The sequence below is a fragment of the Octodon degus genome, unplaced genomic scaffold (assembly GCF_000260255.1).
Source record: "Octodon degus isolate 3935 unplaced genomic scaffold, OctDeg1.0 scaffold00021, whole genome shotgun sequence".
Lineage (NCBI taxonomy): Eukaryota > Metazoa > Chordata > Mammalia > Rodentia > Octodontidae > Octodon > Octodon degus.
The window spans coordinates 18961415-18982757 of record NW_004524597.1 but is presented as its reverse complement, the minus strand read 5'-3'; the positions used below and the strand labels follow the sequence as shown (position 1 = coordinate 18982757).

The 21343-nt window shown below is 46.7% G+C and overlaps 3 protein-coding genes across 14 annotated transcripts in view; 1 reads left to right on the top strand and 2 right to left on the bottom strand.

Moving 5' to 3' along the window:
* Positions 1-9984, bottom strand: part of Ewsr1 (EWS RNA binding protein 1) — a 34090-nt gene extending 24106 nt beyond the window's left edge. For all 3 annotated transcript variants that reach the window (XM_004628039.2, XM_012513975.2, XM_012513977.2), the window contains exons 1-4: positions 9896-9984; positions 4814-4850; positions 4632-4683; positions 2965-3088 (exon numbers count right to left, since the gene is read on the bottom strand). In XM_004628039.2, coding sequence (XP_004628096.1) covers positions 2965-3088; positions 4632-4683; positions 4814-4850; positions 9896-9908 — 226 coding nt within the window. In that variant the 5' untranslated portion in view covers positions 9909-9984. The remainder of the gene's footprint in view (positions 1-2964; positions 3089-4631; positions 4684-4813; positions 4851-9895) is intronic.
* A 121-nt stretch (positions 9985-10105) lies between these two features.
* Positions 10106-16610, top strand: Rhbdd3 (rhomboid domain containing 3). 8 transcript variants are annotated; one of them, XM_023711351.1, is made up of 7 exons: positions 10106-10137; positions 10678-10823; positions 12630-12821; positions 14435-14818; positions 15680-15842; positions 15961-16194; positions 16282-16610. In XM_023711351.1, the coding sequence occupies exons 3-7, from the start codon at positions 12674-12676 to the stop codon at positions 16457-16459; spliced, it is 1107 nt and encodes a 368-aa protein (XP_023567119.1). In that variant the 5' UTR covers positions 10106-10137; positions 10678-10823; positions 12630-12673; the 3' UTR covers positions 16460-16610. The 8 variants fall into 8 exon arrangements, with proteins under 8 accessions (XP_023567119.1, XP_023567114.1, XP_023567117.1 ...); XM_023711346.1 differs by having other exon boundaries at positions 10126-10204; XM_023711349.1 differs by lacking the exon at positions 10106-10137 and adding an exon at positions 10203-10288.
* A 275-nt stretch (positions 16611-16885) lies between these two features.
* Emid1 (EMI domain containing 1) overlaps positions 16886-21343 on the bottom strand; it is a 59287-nt gene continuing 54829 nt past the window's right edge. For 2 of the 3 annotated variants that reach the window (XM_023711767.1, XM_023711766.1), the window contains exon 16: positions 17448-17672. In XM_023711767.1, coding sequence (XP_023567535.1) covers positions 17545-17672 — 128 coding nt within the window. In that variant the 3' untranslated portion in view covers positions 17448-17544. Of the gene's footprint in view, positions 17673-21343 lie in introns of all 3 variants that reach the window. The other variant, XM_023711765.1, reaches the window with a different exon arrangement.

The window sequence follows — 21343 nt, the reverse complement described above, 5'->3', positions numbered from 1 at the left end:
TTTTTTTTTTTTTTTTTTTTCTTTTTGGATAGTACTGGAATTATATTCAGGGCCTCACAGATGCTAGGCAAGTGTCCTGCCAATGAACTATACCAGAATCCTGGTACTTAAAAGTTATTTGTAGACTCCTACAGTTAATGATACAAAGTATTAACTTATTTAATATTAACAAGAATCTAATTCTATCTTGTTATTTTTGCAGGTGCTTTTCTCCCATATGACAGGCTATGTATAAAATTCACAGGAAGAGTAGTCAAAAAAAACCCACCTGATCAGAGCATTAACTTATGTCATAAAACTATGTGGCAATAGTCAGAGCCTTGTAGCGTTAAAGATTACAGTTATAGACCCTGGGTTAATAGTGTTTTAATTAATCTGTAGTCCCCACAAGAGCAGCCAAGCAAAATGAGAGAAAATAAACAAAAAACCCAACAGAGCAAAATGATTTTATGGTAACAAAAAAGATCAACGAAAAAAAGACAATGGATATATTAGGTGTTAATGGCTTGAAGGAAAAAGGTATAAGAAACATCACACAGTGACTAAAATCTTTGTTCAACCTGAACAATAAAAATGAGACTTTAACAACTGTATTTTAATTAACAACTTAAACGTATATATAGTTTCTGTCTTTTGAAGCTTAATTTTAAAAAAAGCCTGAAGAGGATAATGTAATATTTTAGTACATTTCTTCTAATAATTATCTAGTATCTTTTATATGTAAAGACTGCATGGGGGGCCATGGATGTAGTTCAGTGGCTGAGGCCCTGAGTTTGATTTCTGGTACTGGAGAAGAAGGAGGGAAGTATATAATAAGTCCTTGACTTATGAACGAATTCCATTCCGGGAGAATGCTTTTAAGTTCAACAAAGTGAGTGTTATATACCTCTGATGCAAATGAACAGTGCATTCTGCTTGTTTCCTAGCAGTCCCCTTCACATCACCACTGCTTTGACTCTTCCCTCTGAATATCCTGAGCTGACTGAGCATCTACTGTAAAGTATGGTACTGTACAATAAACACATGGCAGCACAACTGTGATAGTGTCTGGCAGACATGTGAGCTACTTCTGTGCTATATCTGTATCTACGAATGCTTGTAATATGAGGTCTACTTATATCTGTGAAATGTTAAAACTAAAATAGGGACTCACTGTAAAGGACATCCCATAAACTACCTATTCTATGCACATTGATTACTATTAAATGCAATCTCCAACTTATCAAAGATACTGATTTCTGTGATGTTCTCTACTTTCTGGGCCTATATTCATGATGGAAATGTCTCAGTTTCAGATCTTTTTTTTTTTAAAAAAAGGTATTGGTTATTGAATTAAATTATTGACTTAAAAATCTGTAGCACATATACATGACTTTTAATTTTGCATCAGGTTGCCACAAATCAGATTTACACAGTCCTTATAGGCAGATAACCCAAGAAAGTTTCTAAGTGGTGCTAACACAAGAATTTTAAGTTTACAGATGTGTAAAACATCAACATACCTTAGCTAAAAAGCCTATTTTTAAGAAAAAAGAGTATGTTCTCATTTTTAGCCTAAATTTGACTTAATTCTTCCCAGTGGATCCAAAGCCTTCAGAGCCCCTTTCCATGAGTTTTAGATCTTCTTACAGCTGCTACTAGCAAGCTGAAATACTTCCCATTCAACTCAATATATACATTTATTAGGAAGTAGCTCCCAACAAATTCACAACACTGGTACTCAATGAGCTAAATGACAATTATTCTACTAAATTATAATATGGAGAACTGCAGATAGTTGGAAAACAGTTTTTACTTGTCTTTTTCTTTTTTGGCAGGACTGGGGATTGAACTCAGGACCCTGCGCTTGCCAGACAGGCACTTATTCTACTGAGCTATCTCCCCAGCCCCTTTACTTTTCTTCTTTTAGTTTTTATGTCTTTTACACTTCCTTATATTAAACCTTCTTATGATAATGCAGGGCAAAGTAGAGCCTGAAACATTATACATCATTAAGCAGAAAAACCTATTTTAGATTTTTTGCATACTCCACTTAATCTCAGTATCAGTATATAATTTATTGCAATTTCTGGGAGTTTCTAAGCTTCCTAGAATGCTATACATAAAATATATGTTGAAGACATACTATGAATTAAAATAATTCTTAACACTTAAAATAGAAAAAAGATGTGTGTGGACTGAAAAGCAACCAACAGACAAACATGATACATGCAGGGTGGCAATTTGTTTCTCTAAATAAATCTAATCATGCAATTTATCCTTCAGGGAATGGGGAAAATCAGTTGGGAATAACTGCCTGAAATACTTTTGGGAATTTGTATGTTATTAAGGTTTGATAGGAAGTAATGTTAAATAAAAATTCTCCCAAATCATATAAAGAAAAGGACACACATCTGTGAATGGCACCTGAAGCAGTTTTTTCCATTAGCACCTTGCTGTGTGTGATGTTAGAAAAGTCTGGGGGTTAAACAAAGGAAAACACCTAAAGGGTTAACATTACAGGGTTAGACAAGATGGAAAGCATTTCCCATGCAAGAATGAGCAGGATAGTCAAACCTGTACTGGTCCCTTCTACTGTGGAAAGCACAAAACAAAAAGTAGAGGGTATACTATCAGATAAAGTAAACATGTGAAAACCAGTTTGATTTTTCAGCAACCCAGTTTAAGAAGGCTCATTCTTAATATTAGCATTAGCACAATCTTTACACAGTCTCCATTTTGTTGTCAGATTATCCAATATAGTGTGCAGAAGTTAAATGTTCTTTTTCTCTCTTGAAATTTATCCCACCCATATTCTATTAGATATCCCTCAAGGAGAATGTGAGGAAAAGGCGGAAAAAAATCTCCTTAAGAGTAAAAGATCTTCAAGATATGGACCAGCATACACATCTAAGAGCATGAGTACCAAGTCTCTTAGCAAATGTCCTAGACATGACCCAAAAATCTCTCCAAGGGAGGCCTTACCAGTGGGAGGCTGTCCATAAGAAGTTGCATATGCAGTCTGCCCATAGGTGGCAGTGGTCTGAGCTTGGGTATAGCTGACATCAGTAGGCTGTCCATAGGTTCCATAGCTTTGTTGCCCATATGCCTGCTCCAAAGAAAATGGATGTTAAAAACTTTATATGTGAATCTTACCTTTTAACAATATAACTGATGTATCTCGAGTTTCTAAACTGCATAATCAAAAACTAAAATACACATAAAGTTATTTTTTGAGACAGGGTTTCACTATGTATTACAACCTGGCCTTGAACTTGATGTGTAGCTCAGGCCAGCCTTGCTGCAATCCTCCTGGCTCAATTTCCAAAGTGCTGTGATTACACATGTGTGTGACCACGCTCAGCTACAGCTTGAGCCTATTATCTTTTACCCAAGTTATTTCTTTTTTTTGCAGAACTGGGGTTGAACTCAGATCCTTGCATTTGCCAGTCAAGCGCTTATCCTACTGAGCCATCTCCCCAGCCCCTACCCAAGTTATTTTTATGTTGGTAAAGATAACAATAAAGTTCCAGATATATTTAGGAAAAAAACCTCTATATACAGGAGATTAACAGGACACTCCTGGGGCCAGGGAGATCGCTCAGTGTAATAAGTGCTTCCCTGGCAAGCACAAGGGCCTGAGTTCAACCCCCAGTTCTGCCAAAAAAAAAAAAAACCCAAAAAACAAAAAACACCACACACACACACACACACAAATATACAGGACACTCCCAAGGGAAGAGCAATAACGCAACACAGTTTTAATAGAAACAAATATTCAAAAGGTAAGTGGGCAAAGAAAAAAAGCAAATGGAAGGCAAGGCTAAAATTTTCCAGATAATTTTGAAAACTGTATTTTTAGCATGCACAAAGATTAAAACTATTACGTATCTCAAAGGAAATGAAACTAGAATTTTGCAAATTCTATGTTTAGTACTAGTCTTTTGAACTTGGACATCAGTAATATTTAAAACCAAGTTAAGGAATGAGCTGTTCTTTCAGATTTTAACATGTCCATATCCTGGTTTGTCTGAATGGCCATTCAGGTAAGATATGCTAGAGATACCACATTCTACATCTGTCCTAGAACATGGTCCTATGGTAGTTATTAGTATCTACTTTACGATGTGACTCATTCAGAATTCAAGGTGATCTTGAAAATACTAGGAAGCCTATTTTTAATTTCTACAGTAGGTGGCCTTGGCTAGTTCCCCCCATGCCCCATGGTTCTGGAGGTCATGCAAACTAAACAAGCACTCTACTACTGAGATAATCCCCAGACCCTGACTTAGGTTAACCACAAAGTTTGGGAGCTCCTCAGCTAGGCAGCAATGTTTCTTAGACCTGATCCTGCTATATACTACCTATGCATTGCAATGAGCTCCAAACACAATAAAATATACAGAAAAACAAAGCACATAACACAGTAACTAGAGAAATCATAGTCTAGAAATTTATAAAAAGCCAATCCTCTGTTTTTATACAGTGTCATTTAAGATGGCACAATGGAGCCCTTGGGTTTTTAATGAAAACATTACTGTTTCATGTTATACTTAATTCTGAAGATCTGTATTAGTCACTGTTTTAATGACCAAAAGAAACATTTTACCTGAAGATGCAGCTACATATAGCTACTGTATTTTAAAGATTACCTGGGTGGTCTGTGCATATCCTTGAGTTGGCTGGGCTGTGTAAGCACTGTAGCTGCAAAAGAAATGCAAGAACTGAACACAGAACATTCGGATACTATTACTACAACTGCTACAACTGCATGAGGCTCCAAACTCTAAAAACAGTAAACACAGACAAAAACTGTTACAAAAGACTGACTTACCCCTGCTGGGCTGCAGCTTGGCTGTAGGTACTATAATCTGGAGGAAACAAGGAAAGAGGTATAAAGTCAGCAAAGAGAAAGTAAAGAAATTTAGGTGGCAAGAAGAATTCGTTTAACTATTTAGAGGATGACACAGTCGAAATGAGTATCTTTGAGCTCTTAAAACCAAACCACACAAATTAGGTCTAACAAAGTTAAACTCACAAAGTCTGAATATGAATACAATGCTAGCTACTGAGGCCAAGCTCAGCTGACTTACAAGGTATTTTATATGTTCCCATGACATTACACCCCCCCCCATCATTTTACTTTTTGAGTCCTTTTGAGACAGTTTTGCTATGTAGGTCAGGCTGGCCTTGAACTCAACTTTGTAGCCTAGGATGGCCTCAAACTCCAGGTGATCCTCTTGCTTTAGCCTCCTAAGTGCTGGGATTACAGGTGTGCACCACCACAGCCACCCAGAATGTCACTGTACATGTACGATCATCGCCCTGAGGCTAATAGGAAGACCCTAAAACAAGATCAGAAACGTATGTTCACATAAAAAGGAGCTATGCAACAATATTAGTGTTCAAAATCAGACTGATTAGTCTTCTTCTCTCCTCAAAACTGGTTTTTCTACTACTTCCTCAAATTCGCTAGCACTGAAATAGAATGGCGGAAAACAAGACACTGGTAATTACAAGCTAGTATCCTAAAGTCGGCTGACTCAAGACTACATCTAAATAATAGTAATAACTCAAAAGCTAGGTAGCTAGGGAAAATTTGGATTTAGGTCACATAATTGTACCTATTTCCTAAAATCCAAAGTGATTTGAACTTAAAAACTGCAATTTTTTTCTGCTCTCTATAAACCATCCTTTAGAACTTTTTTTTTTTTTGTCTTTTTGAGAGTTTCACTATGCAGCTCAGGCTAGCCTTGAACTTACTCTGTAGCGCAAGCTGGCCTCAAACTTGGAACAATCCTCCTACCTCAGCCTCCTGAGTGCTGGGAGTCCAGGCATGCATTACCATGCATGGCCAGCCTCTAATAACGTTCTACAACAAACACCAAAAGGGGCCAATAGGGCTGGGTATATAGCTCAGTGGCATAAGTGCCTGCCGGGCAATTGCAAGGTCCTGAGTTCAATCCCCAGGTACCTCAAAAAAAAGCACATGCGGGGGTGCGGAAGACCTGATCCACTAAGGTTATTATCTATGAGCAATGGGAAAAACCAACCAACCAGAAAACGGCTGAGATGTTTTCACATCACTACTGAATTAAAGTTACAGAAATTTTGGGGCTGGAGAGATGGCTCAGTGGTCTAAAGCACCTACTTGAAACAAGCTTGGCAAAGCACAGGGACCTCGGTTCAATCCCCCAGCACCACATGCCAGCCAGCCCCGCCCCCTGGTGGGCTGAGCTGGCCACACACAAACACACAATAAATAAATGTAATAAAAAAAAATAAAAATAAAGTTTCAGAAATTTTAAGACTTTACAAAGGCAATTTTTATTATTATTATTTTTTGGTGGAACCAGGGATTGAACTTAGGCCCTTGTGCTCGCCAGAGAAGCACTTATTCCACCGAGCCATCTCCCCAACCCCAGCAATTTTTATTTTTAAAAAGCCTAATTATCTCCTCTGCACATGGATATATATCTTGCTCAATGTTTGAATACAGTACTGCCATTAAAATAACCAAACAGTCCTTTCTTTTCCAGTCAAAAAGGGTCAGAAAATCCCTCACTCAAAAGCAACTGTTGCATCTCAGTTGAAAAAGAGGTAGAACCCTGTGCATGAAATCCAAGCCTGCCTCACCATCTCCTGAGTTGGCCTCAAGAGTATGTGGCCGAGTTCATCTCTTTTAAATTGGCTTGTGTTTCTACTGTTCTGCAATTCACCTACTTTCCTTTGTTTGTACACCCTTAACTCAGAACCCTGAATCAACATTATAAAATCAACTGCCAAAGGATATCTAACATGGGTGGAAAAAAAAAAAAAAATCAATCCATTCAAGTCACTCTAGAAGCATTTTCAATAATACTACAGTCACGTTCTTTATGACACATAAAAAGTAAATGTAGCCAGACGTGGTGGTGCATGCCTATAATCACAGCACTCTGGGAGGCTGATGAGAAAGATCTCTCAAGTTCAAGGCCAGCCTGGGTAACGTAGCAAGAGCTTGTCTCAAAATAAAAAATTGATCTGGGGATGTAGTTCAGTGTTAAGGTTCTGGATTCAATCTCCAGTATGGAGGGTGGTGATGGTGGTATGGGTATGTAGTAAATGCCGGGGTTGGGGTTGTAGTTCCACCAGCATGCCCAATGGCCTGAGTTCAAGGGCCCCAGCAATGCAAATACCTCCTCTAACTCCCTTTCCATTAAATGCAAATTGGCATTCACAAAACAAACACAATAAAGCACCAAAACCAAGTTATTTCAACCTACATTTTCCAGAGGTTTCTGTATGAAAGATGATTTAAAACTCTCTGACATAAATTCAGCGTTTGTGAGAAGACTTACACAAGAGCAGTTATGTAAAACATAAAACTGAATGGTACCCAGTATGATGGTGACTGTAATCCCAGCTTCCAGGGAGGCTAAAACAGAACCATCACTGAGTTTCGAGTCAGTATGTGCTACAATAGTTAAGTTCAAGGCCAGCCAGAAGTTCACTACATAGTGAAATCCTATCTCAAAACACCAAAATACAAACAACAGCCCCCCAAAACTGATACACAACAGCTACTGATCACAGGTCAGTGTGAAACCACAGGACTTGAACCTGCACTGGTGGGTTGAGGCAAAAATTCTTTTCATGAGAATTTGTTTATCTACAGCACACATGGTGGCCTTACACAAAACTACAAATATACACTGCTCCGATTATTTAACAACCAATTGTGTTTGTTTTTAATTTCCAAAGATGCAATTGAAAATACCAAAACCACCACAGGGAGAGAAGTAGTGCAGGGGGTCTTTAGAGTGCTAGCAATATTCTATTGCTTGGTCTGAATAGTGGTTGTTTGGGAGCTTGTGCTGTAATTGTGTAAGCTGGACATATGCTGCAGTATGGATACCTTTCTAGGTGATCGTAGGCAAGGGACATTTTAGGTCAAGTCACTTGCCAAACTGTACAGATTTAGGGAGTCAAACCACATAATGCATTAAAGTCAAAAAGGAGTAACTTTGTTGGGACAAAAATGCTTTGCTTTTAATACCAGAAGGACTCATGAAACTTTTTTTTTTTTCCCCAGAACCGGGGATTGAACTCAGACCCTTGAGCTTGCCAGGGAAGCGCTTATTCTACTGAGCCATCTCCCCGGCCCCTCAAGAAACTTTTAAAAGGCCCATCTACTTGCTTTCATTTTTTTTTTTTTTTTTTTGCCGAACTGGGAATCGAACTCAAGTCTTCATGCTTGCCAGGGAAGCACTTATTCCACTGAGCCATCACCCTGGCCCTACTTGCTTTCATTTTGAAAGAAAGCAAACTCAGGTAAGATGTGACTCCCTTAAAGATCCCCCCACGTGGCCTAATACTGTGTCTCTATAAACCACACTTGTAATTTTAATCTAGTAAATGGTTACCGGCAAAGAGAGTTGGAACAAAGACTACTGAAAACAGTCATGTTCAGCCACATAAACATTTCAATGTAAACACTGTCTCCTCAGGTTGTAGCAGGCAAGATGAGGGTGGAAAGGGCACAGGATGTTGTGTTTTAGGAGCACTCCTAGTAGCCATCAGCAACAGCCAACATTCACCTGGTTACTGATCACACAGATGAGAAGAGTTCTTAAAATTGTCTTTCAGTTGTTCGATATAGGAGTCTTTTCAAATTAAAATTATGAAGGATCCAGAGCTTTTCCTATTTTCCCTCTCATTTTCACCCAATGCCTCCAAGGCCTGGAACCAGCATCATGGAGGACTACCCTCAAAGGCAAAAAAGCTCTACCCTGCCAAAATCCCGGGTTAAGTGCACCAACAGCAGATGAAAGTGAGACATAGTGTACTCACAAACGCTCTGGGCCTTAAGGACCCCCCTATCCATATCATTCCAGAGTTCCCACACTGGGCTTTCTTTTGGAGTCCTCCACGGGCCTGCCATTGCTAGCCTCTCCGGGTTCCCTAAGTAAACACGCCTGTAGCCAAATACAAACAAATATAAACGTGCTAGACGATGGTTTAACTACAGCTCATATGCAGGCTCGAGGTTTTTGTTCCCCCTAGGTTAAAGAGAAGAGAGATTTATTTCTCTTTCTGGTAGGATTTCTGGCCTCCAGATCCAGTCTGGCCTTCTTATACAACCGATCTCCTTTGGCGTTTGCACAAAAATCCCTGGGAAGTCACTTAATTGCTTTTTAGGGAGGAAAGGAGGTGGGATTAACACAAGACTCCCCCCAGGTCCCCCCCGCCAAAAATCCAAAGGGGGCAGCAGATTTGAAGGAGGGCCTGACTGGAGGGGGGGGGTGTTACGTTTTAAGGTCAAGCCAGTATAAATTGGGATTGGGGCTGGAAGGCACCCTGCCGGCTGGGCCCGAAGGATGACGAGGCTCCTACTCAGAAGCCGGGGCCCTGCACCACACTAAGTCCCAATAGCTTGTTTGGTTCTTTCCAGATTTCTCTTAAAAGTCGCCCTCGACATAGGTCCACTAACCCTGGAAAGAGAAGAGCGGAGGGTCACATGGGCGGCGGGGCTGCGGCTCCTTGAGCCACCTTATGGGCCCCCTTCTGCTTTCGGGGTGACCGACTCGAGGCCAGGCGCGTCCTCGTTTCACGCGGGACCTCAGAGGCCACAGGCCCCGCCCACGTGGCGGGCGGCCGGGAGCGCGGGGGCCGACGATCGCCACACAATGGAGGCCAAAGAAGGACCTGAGCCCCGCCACCGCGAGCCCCCCGCGCGCCGGAAGGTTCCAGAACCGGCCCGCCCGATGGGGGAGGGGAAGAAAACGCAGGCCCCCAAACTCGTCGGGCCCCGGCGGATAGCTCTAACCTTTCTCTACAACTCCAAGCAATTATCCTAGCCACACCCGGGGACAAGCCGCCCCCTGTTTCTGGGTCCTGGCCATCGCTGGCCCGACCGCAGTTCCATCTCACTCACCCGTGGACGCCATTTTCTCTCCTTCCTCCTCGTTCTCTCAACGTCCGTCACCCTCTCGCTTTTCCTCTAAGCGTCGCACTGCGCAGGCCCGAAACCCGCAACCTCGGGCGCTACTACTGGTCCAGGCCACGGGGGGGGAGGAGGAGGGATGAACCACTAATTTCTTGTTCTTCACGGCCGAAACTGTTGTCCTAATCCTTTTTGAAGCGTGTCGGACGTGACGCGTGGGAGAAAACAGCACTGTAAGGGCTGGAGCGCCGGTGTCCGTGTGTCAGCTTCGAGCCGAAGCGATTCGCGGCTGAAGGCTAGGTAGTTCGGAATGGTTACGTCCGCTGGCTCTAGGGACCGTCTCTGAAGAGTCTGCCCTGGAGGAAAACGCAGGCCAGCGGGAAGGTTGGTGGGGGGGGAGGGATTTGGGCCTAGAACAACTGCTGACTAATCGGCGGGCAGCGCGGGAGTGGGAGGGGGTGGCGCGCCTGCTGGTCGGCACGGGTCACGCGCCTGGGTGTGCACGCATTGGGGTTGGGACACCTTGGCGTGCGACCCGATTGTCAACTCTGGTGGGGGGGGGCCCACCTGGCCTTCCGGGGTGGTGGGCATGCTCCGCAGTGAGTACCTCTGACGCTTGCCCAAGCGGGCGAGGGTGGGGGCCTAGGCCGGTCGGTCGCGTGGGAGGCCCTGAACGCCGTGCCAGGCCCCAGGACTCACCCCCACCCCACCACCTAACGGTCGGTTGAGAAAGCCCTTTAATCACTTCTTTTCCAATACCCTTGTTTTAACAGAAGTGGAAATAGGCCTCAAGAAAACTCAGTACTGTTCTCACAGCCATACAGCTGAGTTCGACCTAGACCCTGGGACAGCCCCCATCCACCACCCCGAAGTCTTCCTGCCTGTGACTTCCTATTTGTACTCCTGACTGTCCAGCAAGGTAGGCAGGGCCTGATGGTGCCAGCCCCATTTTAGAAACCAACAGGGCTCAAGGCACAGTTCTGTGTCCCTGGGCAGATCCTTTACCCTTGCTGAGGTGCATGGGATGCGGTAGGAGTGATTATGAAGATGCAAGAGGAAGTGTTCAGTAGATGTCTTGGCCCCAGGCCCTGTGCCCAAGCAAGGCTGAGATCTACCCACTTGGCTGAACCTCAGCCTAACTCAATAAGTGAGTGGGTGCCCAGGCCCAGTTAAGGACAGGGCTCACCCCAACTTCCTGAGCAGAACCAAGGGCCAAGTAGTGTCTTTCTCTAAGAGAACACGTAAAAATCACTGGCTGCGTGGTGGAGAATTTGGGGATCAGAGGGGTGCCCCTTCCCCATGATCTTAGACCATTTGCCAACTGAGATGGGCCAGCTGTGCAAAAGACCAGGCTCTGTGATGTTGGAAGGGGAGAGGAAGGGGACATTTGAGGGGGGCTTCAAAGAATGAGTAGGTGTTTGTCTGGAGAGAGAGGAAAGACCTTTAAGCAGAAGAGATTCCTGCATTTTTCCCACAGGAAACTGGCAGATGCACCAGAAGCCTTTGGCGAGGAAACAGCTTTATTTTGCTGGGACACTGCTTTCTGCCTTGAATCAGAAGGAGCTTTGGGATAAGAGAAGCCTGGCTAGGGGTGAAGGGGCTCCAGCAGGGGCTGGAAGACAGGCTAGATGAGAGGGAGGAGCACAGAGGAGGAATAGCCTTGCTTTGTGGGATGGGAACGGCCATGTTGGGGCTGGAGCTTCAACCAGCTAGTCTTGAGCAGCCATCTCTAAATTGAGGCTGGGCCTTGGTGAGTGGGCCCAGTGCTGGCTACAAGTGCCTCCGGCAGCGGGGTGGCTACAGTCTATTAAGCAGGGGCTGTAGGCTGGGACCAGCCTTAGACTATTTTCTCAGCATCCTAGAAAAAAAGGTTTTCTTAATTCTCTGATGAGAAAGGAGAGGCTCAGGGTTTGGGAAAGCTGCCTAGGAACATACAGTGGGAAGAGGTGGAACAGGTACTAGAACTTTCTTGTGAAAAGTAAGACTAGGGCCAGAGGGGCTGTGCTCAAGGCTGAGGAAGATGCTCAGATATGGGACTCCTGCTGCCTCTCTTCTAGCCCTTGTATCCCACTCCCCTGGCCAAATCTGCTTGCCCATTGTGTGCCCTTGTCTCCTTGGCCTAGGGCAACTGAAGCCACTGGGACCCTAAAGCCGAGCACAGTGGCAGGGAAGAGGAGGAGGGTGGCAGCCTAAGGGAAAGGAGAAGCAGAAGGTGGCTAGAGATGGCTCTGAATTTGTCCTAGACCATAATGGCAGGTGTTTCAGGGACCAAGTGCCCAAACTGCACACCAAAACCCACTTATTTATGCCAAAGTGCCAGTGCTGCAATTAACCTGAATACTGAGATTTTAGTTTAGAAAAAACAGCTCACACTTCTCTGTGTGTCCACTGTGACACTTGTTCAATAGGCTTGCCATTACTGCCCTAGAGGGTTGAGCCCCTCTTCAGCAGTCCAGGGTCCCAGTTCAGTTTTCCTGGCCCTACACCTCCAATCTGAGGCTTTTCTTCAGGGTCCATCTAAACTCAGGACTCTGTGACAGCTCTATCCCCCTCCTCACGATGGGCAGGTGGCTAATGAACACATGGGTAGGGCTCAAACCATTGTGGCAGAGCTGCCTCTCCCACCTGTTTTTACTTCTGTAAAATGAGGCTGTTTGTAAAGTAGCTGAGGGAGTCAGTGAGATAAAGCTGCAGTAATAACTCTTGGTTTTTTCTTTCACCACAGCACACTCCCAGGACCACCCTTGACCATCCTCAATCAAACAAACCATGCATGCCAGGGAGGCCCCTAGTCTCCTGTTCCCAGCGCTGCCTCTTGCCTCCTCTGTCTTGATGCTGCTGATGACTAGCCTATGGCTGGTGGGAGCTGGCCCCAGCCTCACGCTGGCTCCGGAGTTGCTGCTGGACCCCTGGCAGGGTGAGGGCCAGCCTCAGAGTCCTCATAGATGGGAGATTGTAGGGTCTGAGACTGTTTGGGAGCAGCAGCATGTACTCTGCAGTGGTTCATCCACAGCTGAGAAAGAGGGCAGAAGGCCTAGCAGAGGGCCAACAGAATGGAGTGGAACCTGTGGATAGGAGTTATTAGTATTATTTTTTAATGTATTTGGTTGTTGCAGGGTCTCACTATGCAGTCCGGACTCCTAGTGATCCTCCTCTTTTCAGCCTTCCCAGCGCTGGGATTACAGGCCTACACCACTAGGCCTGGACTCTGTGGCCTGCTCAGCCGGCCCTAAGGGTGGGGCTGGCGCAGCATGTAGTGCTGAGGATCAAACTGTGGTCCCTGTCTGAGCTTGCCTAAGCTGGCACTTTAATCTGCTGAGCTATCTTGCTGGCCCAGGAGTTTTTTTTTTTTTTTTTTTTTTTTTATAGCACTGGGGGTTGAACCCACGGCCTTTATTTATTTTTTTTTTAAATAAATCCCGTCTTTTATTTTTTTATTTTTTTTTAAAACACCAGGGGGGCGGGACTGGCTGGTATGTGGTGCTGGGGGATTGAACCGTGATCCCTGTGTTTTGCTTAGTTTAGCTTGTTCTAAGTAGGTGCTTTAGACCACTGAGCCATTTCACCAGCCCCATGGCCTTTAATACTGAGTTACAACCCCAGCCTTTAGTTTTAGTATGTATGTATGTATATATGTATGTATTTAGTACAGGGTGTACAGGGTCTTTTTTTTTTTTTTGGTGGAACTGGAGATTGAACTCAGATCCTTGTACTTGCCAGGCAAGCGCTTATTCTACTGAGCTATTTCACCGGCCCCTAGATCAGATTCATAGTGATCCTCCTGTTTCCAGCCTCCCAAATGCTAGGATTACAGGCACGCACCACCACCATGCCCAGTCTTAATTTCCTCTCAGTGTGCCCCAGGGGCAGGCAGCATGGCATGCTTCCAACCTTTAAAAGATTTTTTTTTTTTTCTTCTAAATTTTGAGACCGGGTCTTGTTAAATTTCCCAGGTTGGACCGGAATTTATAATCCTGCCTCAGCCTCCTACAGTGCTGGAATTACCAGGCCTGGCTAGCAGTTCTGTCAGCCTTCCTTTGATGTAAAAAGTGAGGCTAAAACAGGCTTTCAGCTAAGAATGAGGATAAGGAGATGATAGTGGTTTGAGGAGTAACCCCCACTGAACACCTATTTCCCAATAATAACAGTTCCAATTACCCAGAGAGATTCAGGGATTTGTTTAAAGTCACAAAGCTGGGAGAGAGGGGAACTCCAGGATTCAAGCAGCCTCATCAGAACTTGTATTTTTAGCCAGGTAGGAAGGATTTGGTAAATGTGTATGCAACACCCCTCCACTGTGCCATAGTGAGAGCTTAGCAGTTAGTTACTAGTGAGAGGGTTGAGTGGTGCATCCCATAGACACAGCAGAGGGGAGTCACAGCTTTTGGAAGTCCCTGGTCCCCTCTGCCAGTGATTATGTGCTGGCAGTGGGCATACCAGCCCCTGATGGGGGAGGCTTGTTCAGCTGGTGGCCCTGTTAGATGACCCCCAAACCCCCTACCCGGTATATAAGCCCCTTTTCTCTCCCAGTGCACCGGCTGCTGACTCATGCCTTAGGCCACATGACCCTGCCAGGCCTGCTCCTGAGCCTGCTGCTGCTGCCCGCTTTGGGCTGGTGGCAGGAGCGCCACCTGGGCACACTGCGCTTCCTGCACTCCTCCACCCTGCTCTCCCTGGCCACCGGGGTGCTGGCTGTGTTGCTGGCAGGCCTTGGAATGTCTAGTACAGGTGGCAGCTGTGGATACATGCCAGTTCACCTGGCCATGCTGGCTGGGCAGGGTCACTGCCCCCAGTGGTTTTGGGGGGTCCTGCCACCAAGGCTGTTGCCCTGGCTGCTGCTTGCCTTGACTCCATTGCTGAGCTCTGAGCCACCCTTCCTGCAGCTCCTCTGTGGCCTCCTTGCTGGCCTGGCCTGTATCCTTTGCTGGAGCCCAGAGCCTGTGTAGTCTGGTGGGTTCTGTGGAACTGGTGTGCGTGTGGGGAGTTGGGTGTCTGGGAAAGACATAAAACACAGGTTCAGGCCTCAGCGGTTCCAGGTGGTTGTGCGCTTATGTCATGGGAGCAACTCTGTGAGGAGTGGGGTGTCATGGCCAGGTGGGAGTGCCATTTTCAATTTAACTCCATGGGGAGTCTGAGAGGGCTGAGGAGGCACTAATCTGAGTCCTGCCATAAAAGTGACATCTAAACTGAAGCACACAGGAAAATGTTTGTGTGGAGGGCAGTGGGAGAGTGGACTGGGCAGAGGCCACAGAAAACATAAAAGGCCAAGGATTCTCTGGGAAGGACACTGCAGGGCCTGTTGTTCACATGCCTAAAGCATGTGCATTTGTCACAGAGAACAGGCTGAACCCTTGCACTATTCCAGGGGAGGAGTCTGTTTCAGATTCAGGGTACTGGGTGCCCAGACCTGTGTGGATGGGGAGCGTGTTGTCTGGCTGAGGGCAGGGAGTGGTCAGCAGGGCTCTTCCTGGAAGAGCCATAGCAGGCACACACCTCTGAGAACAGAGCAGAGCAGGATAGCTGAGGGAGGAGAGAGCTAGATTTGGTGGTGGGGAGACACACCTGGTTCTTCCTCTTTGGCCAAGTAGCTTCAGGCTGGTTCCCTTTTGCTGAGCCTATGCTGCTGGCTTGGGTGATGACATGTTCCTTCAGGGCTGTAGTAAGATACAAGGGAATGCCTAGCACACACTTGGCAAAGGGCCTGGTGTGTTGGCTTGGGCACCCCCTCACTGGTTTCAGTTTTCCTTGACCTGCTGCCCTGCCTTGGGCAGACAGACATGAATGGGGCCTTCTGGTGGCTGGAGCTCTCAGAGCGACGACTACAGATGTTGCAGGAGGGCATCTTGTGCAGGACTCTGGCCCAGTGCTGGCCACTGAGGCTCTTTCCCACCCCAGGCCACCCACCTGAATTGCCTGTCACCCATCCTGCTAGAGTGAGGTAAGAGAGCCACCATAGCCCCAGCACTGGTGGTGCAAGCCATGGCAGTGGCTGGCAGTCACACCTTCCTTCGCTTCTGTTCCTGCAGTCCTGCTGTCCCTCCCCCTTGGCCCCACAGCGAACATCCAGCCAGGCTCCCACCAGGCCTCAGACCTGTGCAGCTGACTTGGGAGGGTTCCTCGAAGATGGATCTGGACTGGGCCAGGTCCACTTTTGCTCTAGGGACCCCACTATGGATAGCCCTGGATGAGCAGATGCTACAGGAGGGAATCCAAGCCTCACTCATGGATGGGCCAGTTCAAGGACCTCAGGGCCCACTGTGGCTGACTAAGCCCTCCGTTTCCTCTCTCCGGTAAGGAAGGGTGGTCAGGGATGGTGCCCCTGGTGTGGAGGCTGCAGAGGGCTGATACATCTTCTTTGTCTTCATGCCACCTCACAGGCTGCAGCAGCTGGAGCGCATGGGTTTCCCTACAGAGCAAGCCGTGCTGGCACTTTCAGCTACAGGCCATGTGGAAGGTGCTGTGTCCCTGCTGGTTGGAGGGCAGGTGGACACAGAAGCCTTGGTGACTGAAGGGCAGGGAGGACCTGCCCACCCCAAGGGTCCTGGGCCCCCCTAGCAGAGGGCAGGGGCATAGGCCCTGCCTGAAGGCAGATAGCTTGAGTCCCGGTTCTGTGTACTGAAGGCCATACTGGGTACAAAGCATGCCCCCACCCTCACTGGCATGCTGTCTTGGTACGTGTTTAGAATAAAAGCCAGTTTGTTTTTTAGCCTGGACTCCTTGGACTTGTTTCTGACTTCTGTGTTGGCACTGCGGATAAATGGCCACTTGCAAGAAAGTTCTTCATGTCCAGCAACATCAGGCTTTTTTGCCCTATATCTTCTTCCACCAGGAAGCCATATCTTCCAGGGCTGGGCTGGACCCTCTGGCACCATCCATTGCTGGTTTCCAACTAACATCTGCCCATCTTTGGGCCTCAGCTTAGATGGGCCCTCCTAGGCTGCCCTTGTCCGAGCACACAGTGAGACCAGGCTGGGTGGGATCCAGGTAGGGGCCTTTATTGGCCAGTACACATATCTACCTCCCAGTGTTTGTCACACACTTCAGGTAGACTCTTCTCTCCTGACCTAGGACCCTGGGGAGGGACTGAAGGCTTGAAGGGCAGAACTGAGATAAGGAGCCTCTCACTTTTGTCAGGAAATTAGATGGCCAGCCTCAGGGGTGGGAACCCAGCACCAGAAAACAAGGAGAGGAGGCTGCATGAGTGGCTCCCCGAAGTCCGCCTGAGGAGGACAGAGACTGCCCCCTCATCCTTGCATATATTGAGGGTGGGCAAAGCTCTGCTCTTGGCTTCTGCAGTACCTCTCAGCCTGGAAGTGGATGAGACAAGACACCTTATATCTCTCCCCACTCTTTAAAGGCCTGTATTACCCCATTTTGCAAAGAGAAAGAAAGGCCCAGGCCCCTGAGTGAGGCTGAGTAAGCCTGCCTAGGTGGTTACCTCTCTTAAGCCCCAGGCCCTGATGGGTTTCAGGTATGCACAGGTATCAGAACTGAGACCTGCCTACCCCTAAAGCCTAAGAGGCAGAGGGACCCTGAGGACATTTAATAAATAGGAACTGGTGATCCTTGGAAGCAGTTGGCCAAGTCCAGGCTGGAAAGGGAAGCCTGGTGTGGTCCACCCTGAGGAGCCACCACTGCTCTCAGCCTCTCTCATTGCGGCTTCTAGAGGTGATGATCCGGTAGTTGGCTGCATGTCCTCCCCTCTTGCCCCGAAGGAGGCCAGGGCTGCCCAGGCCACCAGGGCCTGTCCCAGACCCCAGCTCTGGTTCTGTTGGAAGGAATGAGGAGAGAGAGGCTGTGTTAGGAAATCCATGTGAGGTTCCCACCTCCTGCTAGCTCTCTGGCAGGGGGCAGGACAAAGCAGTGTAGCCTGGCACATGGGAGGTAGAGCTTTGGGAAGGAAGGGCGCCTGCAGGCTGGTTTATGCCTTCCCTCAGGACTTCTGAGCCCCCAACCCGAAGAGAATTCTCAGGGCCTCTGTTTTCATTTGTGCTTTCTCAAGCAAGGATAACTAGGGCCTACTATATTTACATGAAATGTTCAACACATAGCAGGTACTTTGTTGAAACTTCAGTTCTTAACTGGGCATGATGGTACATGCCTGTATCCCAGGTCCCTGGGAGTCAGGCAGGAAGATTGCAAATTTGAGACCAGTCTGGACAACTTAGCAAGATCTTCTTTTTTAAAAAAAAAAATTCTTAGCTGAAGGATAGCCTGAACTGCATAGGGAGACATTGTCTCAAAAAAAAAAAAAAAAAGTAGTACAGTACTTAACTTGCTTACAATGAGTTCAATTCCCAGAACTGGAAAGAAAAAAAAATCATTCTATTTCATAATTGAGTAAACTGAAGCCAAGAAACAGATTTATTGCCCCTGTTCTCTTTCCTTGGGCTAGGCCACCAGTTTGGGGAAAGGCTTAGGAAGGGGCCAGGCTCTACCTCTGTCCTAGTATGCAGTTTTGAGCAAGCTGGACCCACCAGGGCCTCAGCTGTGTTATCTCTAAATCAAGGACATTTCCGGATAGACTGAGGGCCAGGGAGCTGGAACAATGACTGAAGTCAGTTCCAGTGGGGCTACGGTGAAATATCCCAACCTGGAACAAAATAATAACTGGCATTCTCGCCACTGCAGAAGTCCTGCTTATCTTTCCTAACCCAGCATGAGAGCTATGGCCTCTAGGAAGCCTTCTGTGACTGTCGGTCCCTCCCAAAGTTAGATCAGGTAGGGCAGGATAGGCTGTTTTTCTAACAGGAGATAGATACTCAGGGAGGAGACCCCATGATGGAGGACTTGGCTGAGCTCCCAGAGCCCTTTCTAGGAGAGATATTGGGGCTCTGGTGAGGACCAGGTTCACACTTGAGGGCACTGCTGTTGAAGAGGGCTTTACTCTCCTAGTCCTAAAAGCTGTGCCCACAAACCTCTGAACTGAGATTAGGGACCTCTGGAGTAGGCAAGATAGGTATATGTAGTCACTTCAAAGGACATTCCATGTGGAATGACAAGGGAACATGAGAGACAGTGGCACAGAGCACTAGCTTCTGTCTTGGCTGGGATCAAGTCCTGGCCCTACCATGTTCAAGTTAGGTGGCCTTGGGCAATCCACACACCTTGGAGGCTCATGTAGAACACAGAGATCATACTTTTGCCATCGTCACACCTTTGCCATAAATGAGTTTAATATGACCAGGAGTGGAAAGTGGTTTTTAAGATATGATCTTGTGGCTTTGACCCACGTCTCTCATAGGTCTGGTCACTACGAACTGATCATGACATAAATAACTCTGGGGTCCTTGTTTTCCTCAGAGCACTATTCAGTGTCTGGCCAGGCAAAGGTATCAGTAAACCTTTGCTGGAGAAGTCAAAGGAACCAGCACTTGAGAGGACAGACAGACCTAAGGTGGACAGACCTGGGGTCTTACTGTCGCTATATCCATGACCCTGAGGGAATCATATGAGGCCTCTGTTCCTGTTTCTTCACTTTTAAAATAGGCATTACTCAGCTAACAAGTTTACTGTTTTGTTTTTTTTTTTTTGTTGTTGTTGATGATGATATTGGTTTTAGGGTTTTTTTTTTTAAATATTTTTTATATTTTAACAGTCTACAGGGTGTTCAGGGTCTCACTAGTAGATCTGACTCATAGTGATCTGCCTGTTTACAGCCTCCCAAGAGCTGGGATTACAGGCATGCACCACCATGCCTGAACTCTGGCCCGCTCAGCCTGCCCTAGAGGCAGGGCTGGCAAGACATGTGGCCCCTGTACTTGTCTAAGCAGGTCTTTAGTCCGCTGAACTATTTTGCCTGCCTAGGCCGTTTTTTAAAAATGTATTTAGTAACAAGGTCTATAGGGTCTCACTACACAGATGAGACTCATGGTGATCCTCCTGTTTTCAGCCTCCCAGTGCTGGGATGTACCACCACACCCAGTCTCAATCACAGTCTCAGCATGCCCTGGAGGCCAGGCCTGCACAGCACGCCAGGGATCTAACCCCTGTCCTTGCTTGTGCCCATGTAGGTGCTTTTATCTTCTGAGCTATCTGGACAACCCCCCCTTTTTTTTCTTCCCCCCCAAAATCTTATTTTAAGAATTGGAGATGATTACACATATCCCCAGTCCAGGAGGCCCACAGATGTAGTACTGATGATAGCTGTTACTATCATCATCAGCAGCAGCGTTCGGAGCTGAAGACTGAACCTAGGATCTTATGCACAATTTGTATTGATTATAACCTAAACACTGGGGCTGAGGAGATGACTCAGTAGAATAAGCACTTGCCTGGCAAGCACAAGGTCCTGAGTTCAATCCCTGGTCCCACCAAAAAAAAAAAAAATGTGTGTGTGTATATATATATATATTTTTTTTTTTTTTTTTTTTTTTTTTAATAACCTAAACACTAACCCCAATTGTCTTTTTTTTTGGCGGTGGTGGTCAGGATTGAAGCTAAAGCTTATGTATGCTAGGTTAAGTGCTCTACTACTGAGTTACATCCCTAGCCTTTTCAAAATTTTATTTGGAAACTTAGTTTAACTAAATTGCCCAGGCTAGTGGTAAATGTGTAATCCTTCTACTTCAGCCTCAAAAGTAGCTAGGATTACATGGGTGAGCCACCATGCCTGGTGCCAGTGCCATCTGGGTCTCTAGTTAGCACTGCTGTATATTCTGGGCCAACATGGAGGGTTCCGATTCATTTCCCTGTTCCCTTCCTTATGCATCTCTTCCCCCAGGGTCTGACCCATGCCGGCCGGAAGGGCCACTGTCCTGGGTGTGTGGTCACTGAAGGGGAGCAGGCCTTCTCAATGCCTGGTACTTCCTCTCTGGGCTATCCGAGGGAGACCTGACTGAGGGCAGACAAGCAAGGACAGATCTTGGGCTGCAGTGGCACAAATGTGTCCTTATTAGCTCTTTCCCCAGTCCTCTCCAGAGAGGTGGTGGGGACTCCTAGGAAGGTACTGAAAGCTTAGGATCTCACCCCTTGGTCCCAAGATTTCCTTGGGTTCCTCAGAGCTGAGGGGCATGAAGGGCAGGTACCAACTGGTTGCAAGGCAGCAGTCAAGTGAATCTCCCGAGACCTCGGTCGTACCTTGTAAGGTAGAGACAGTTTCCCTAGCTCCTCTAGGGAACAGATCAATGGAAAGAGCTCTGGGTGGGAGTCCCTAGGTCTCCACAAGTTTGAGAAGTCAGGTGACTGGTGGGAGGGGCTCTGTAAGCTTGGACCACACACACTTGCTAACCTGGGCCTTCGGTGTTTAGACACGTCAGGATTGACCCTTCCACCCTCTCCACCTGGCACCTAGGAATTTTTTCATGACCCAGTGCAAGTGTCCCCTCTTCTTCTTCTTTTTTTTTTTTGGCAGAACCAGGGATTGAACTCAGGCCCTTGTGCTTGCCAGGGAAGCACTTATTCTACTGAGCCATCTCCCCAGCCCCTCAAGTGTCCCCT

Coding starts and splice junctions, on each gene's coding strand:
- Rhbdd3 (XM_023711351.1), top strand. CDS start 12,674: ATGCATGCCAGGGAGGCCCCTAGTCTCCTGTTCCCAGCGCTGCCTCTT. Junction 12,822..14,434: donor GCTGCTGGACCCCTGGCAGG/GTGAGGGCCAGC, acceptor TTTCTCTCCCAG/TGCACCGGCTGCTGACTCAT. Junction 15,843..15,960: donor ACCCATCCTGCTAGAGTGAG/GTAAGAGAGCCA, acceptor TTGGCCCCACAG/CGAACATCCAGCCAGGCTCC.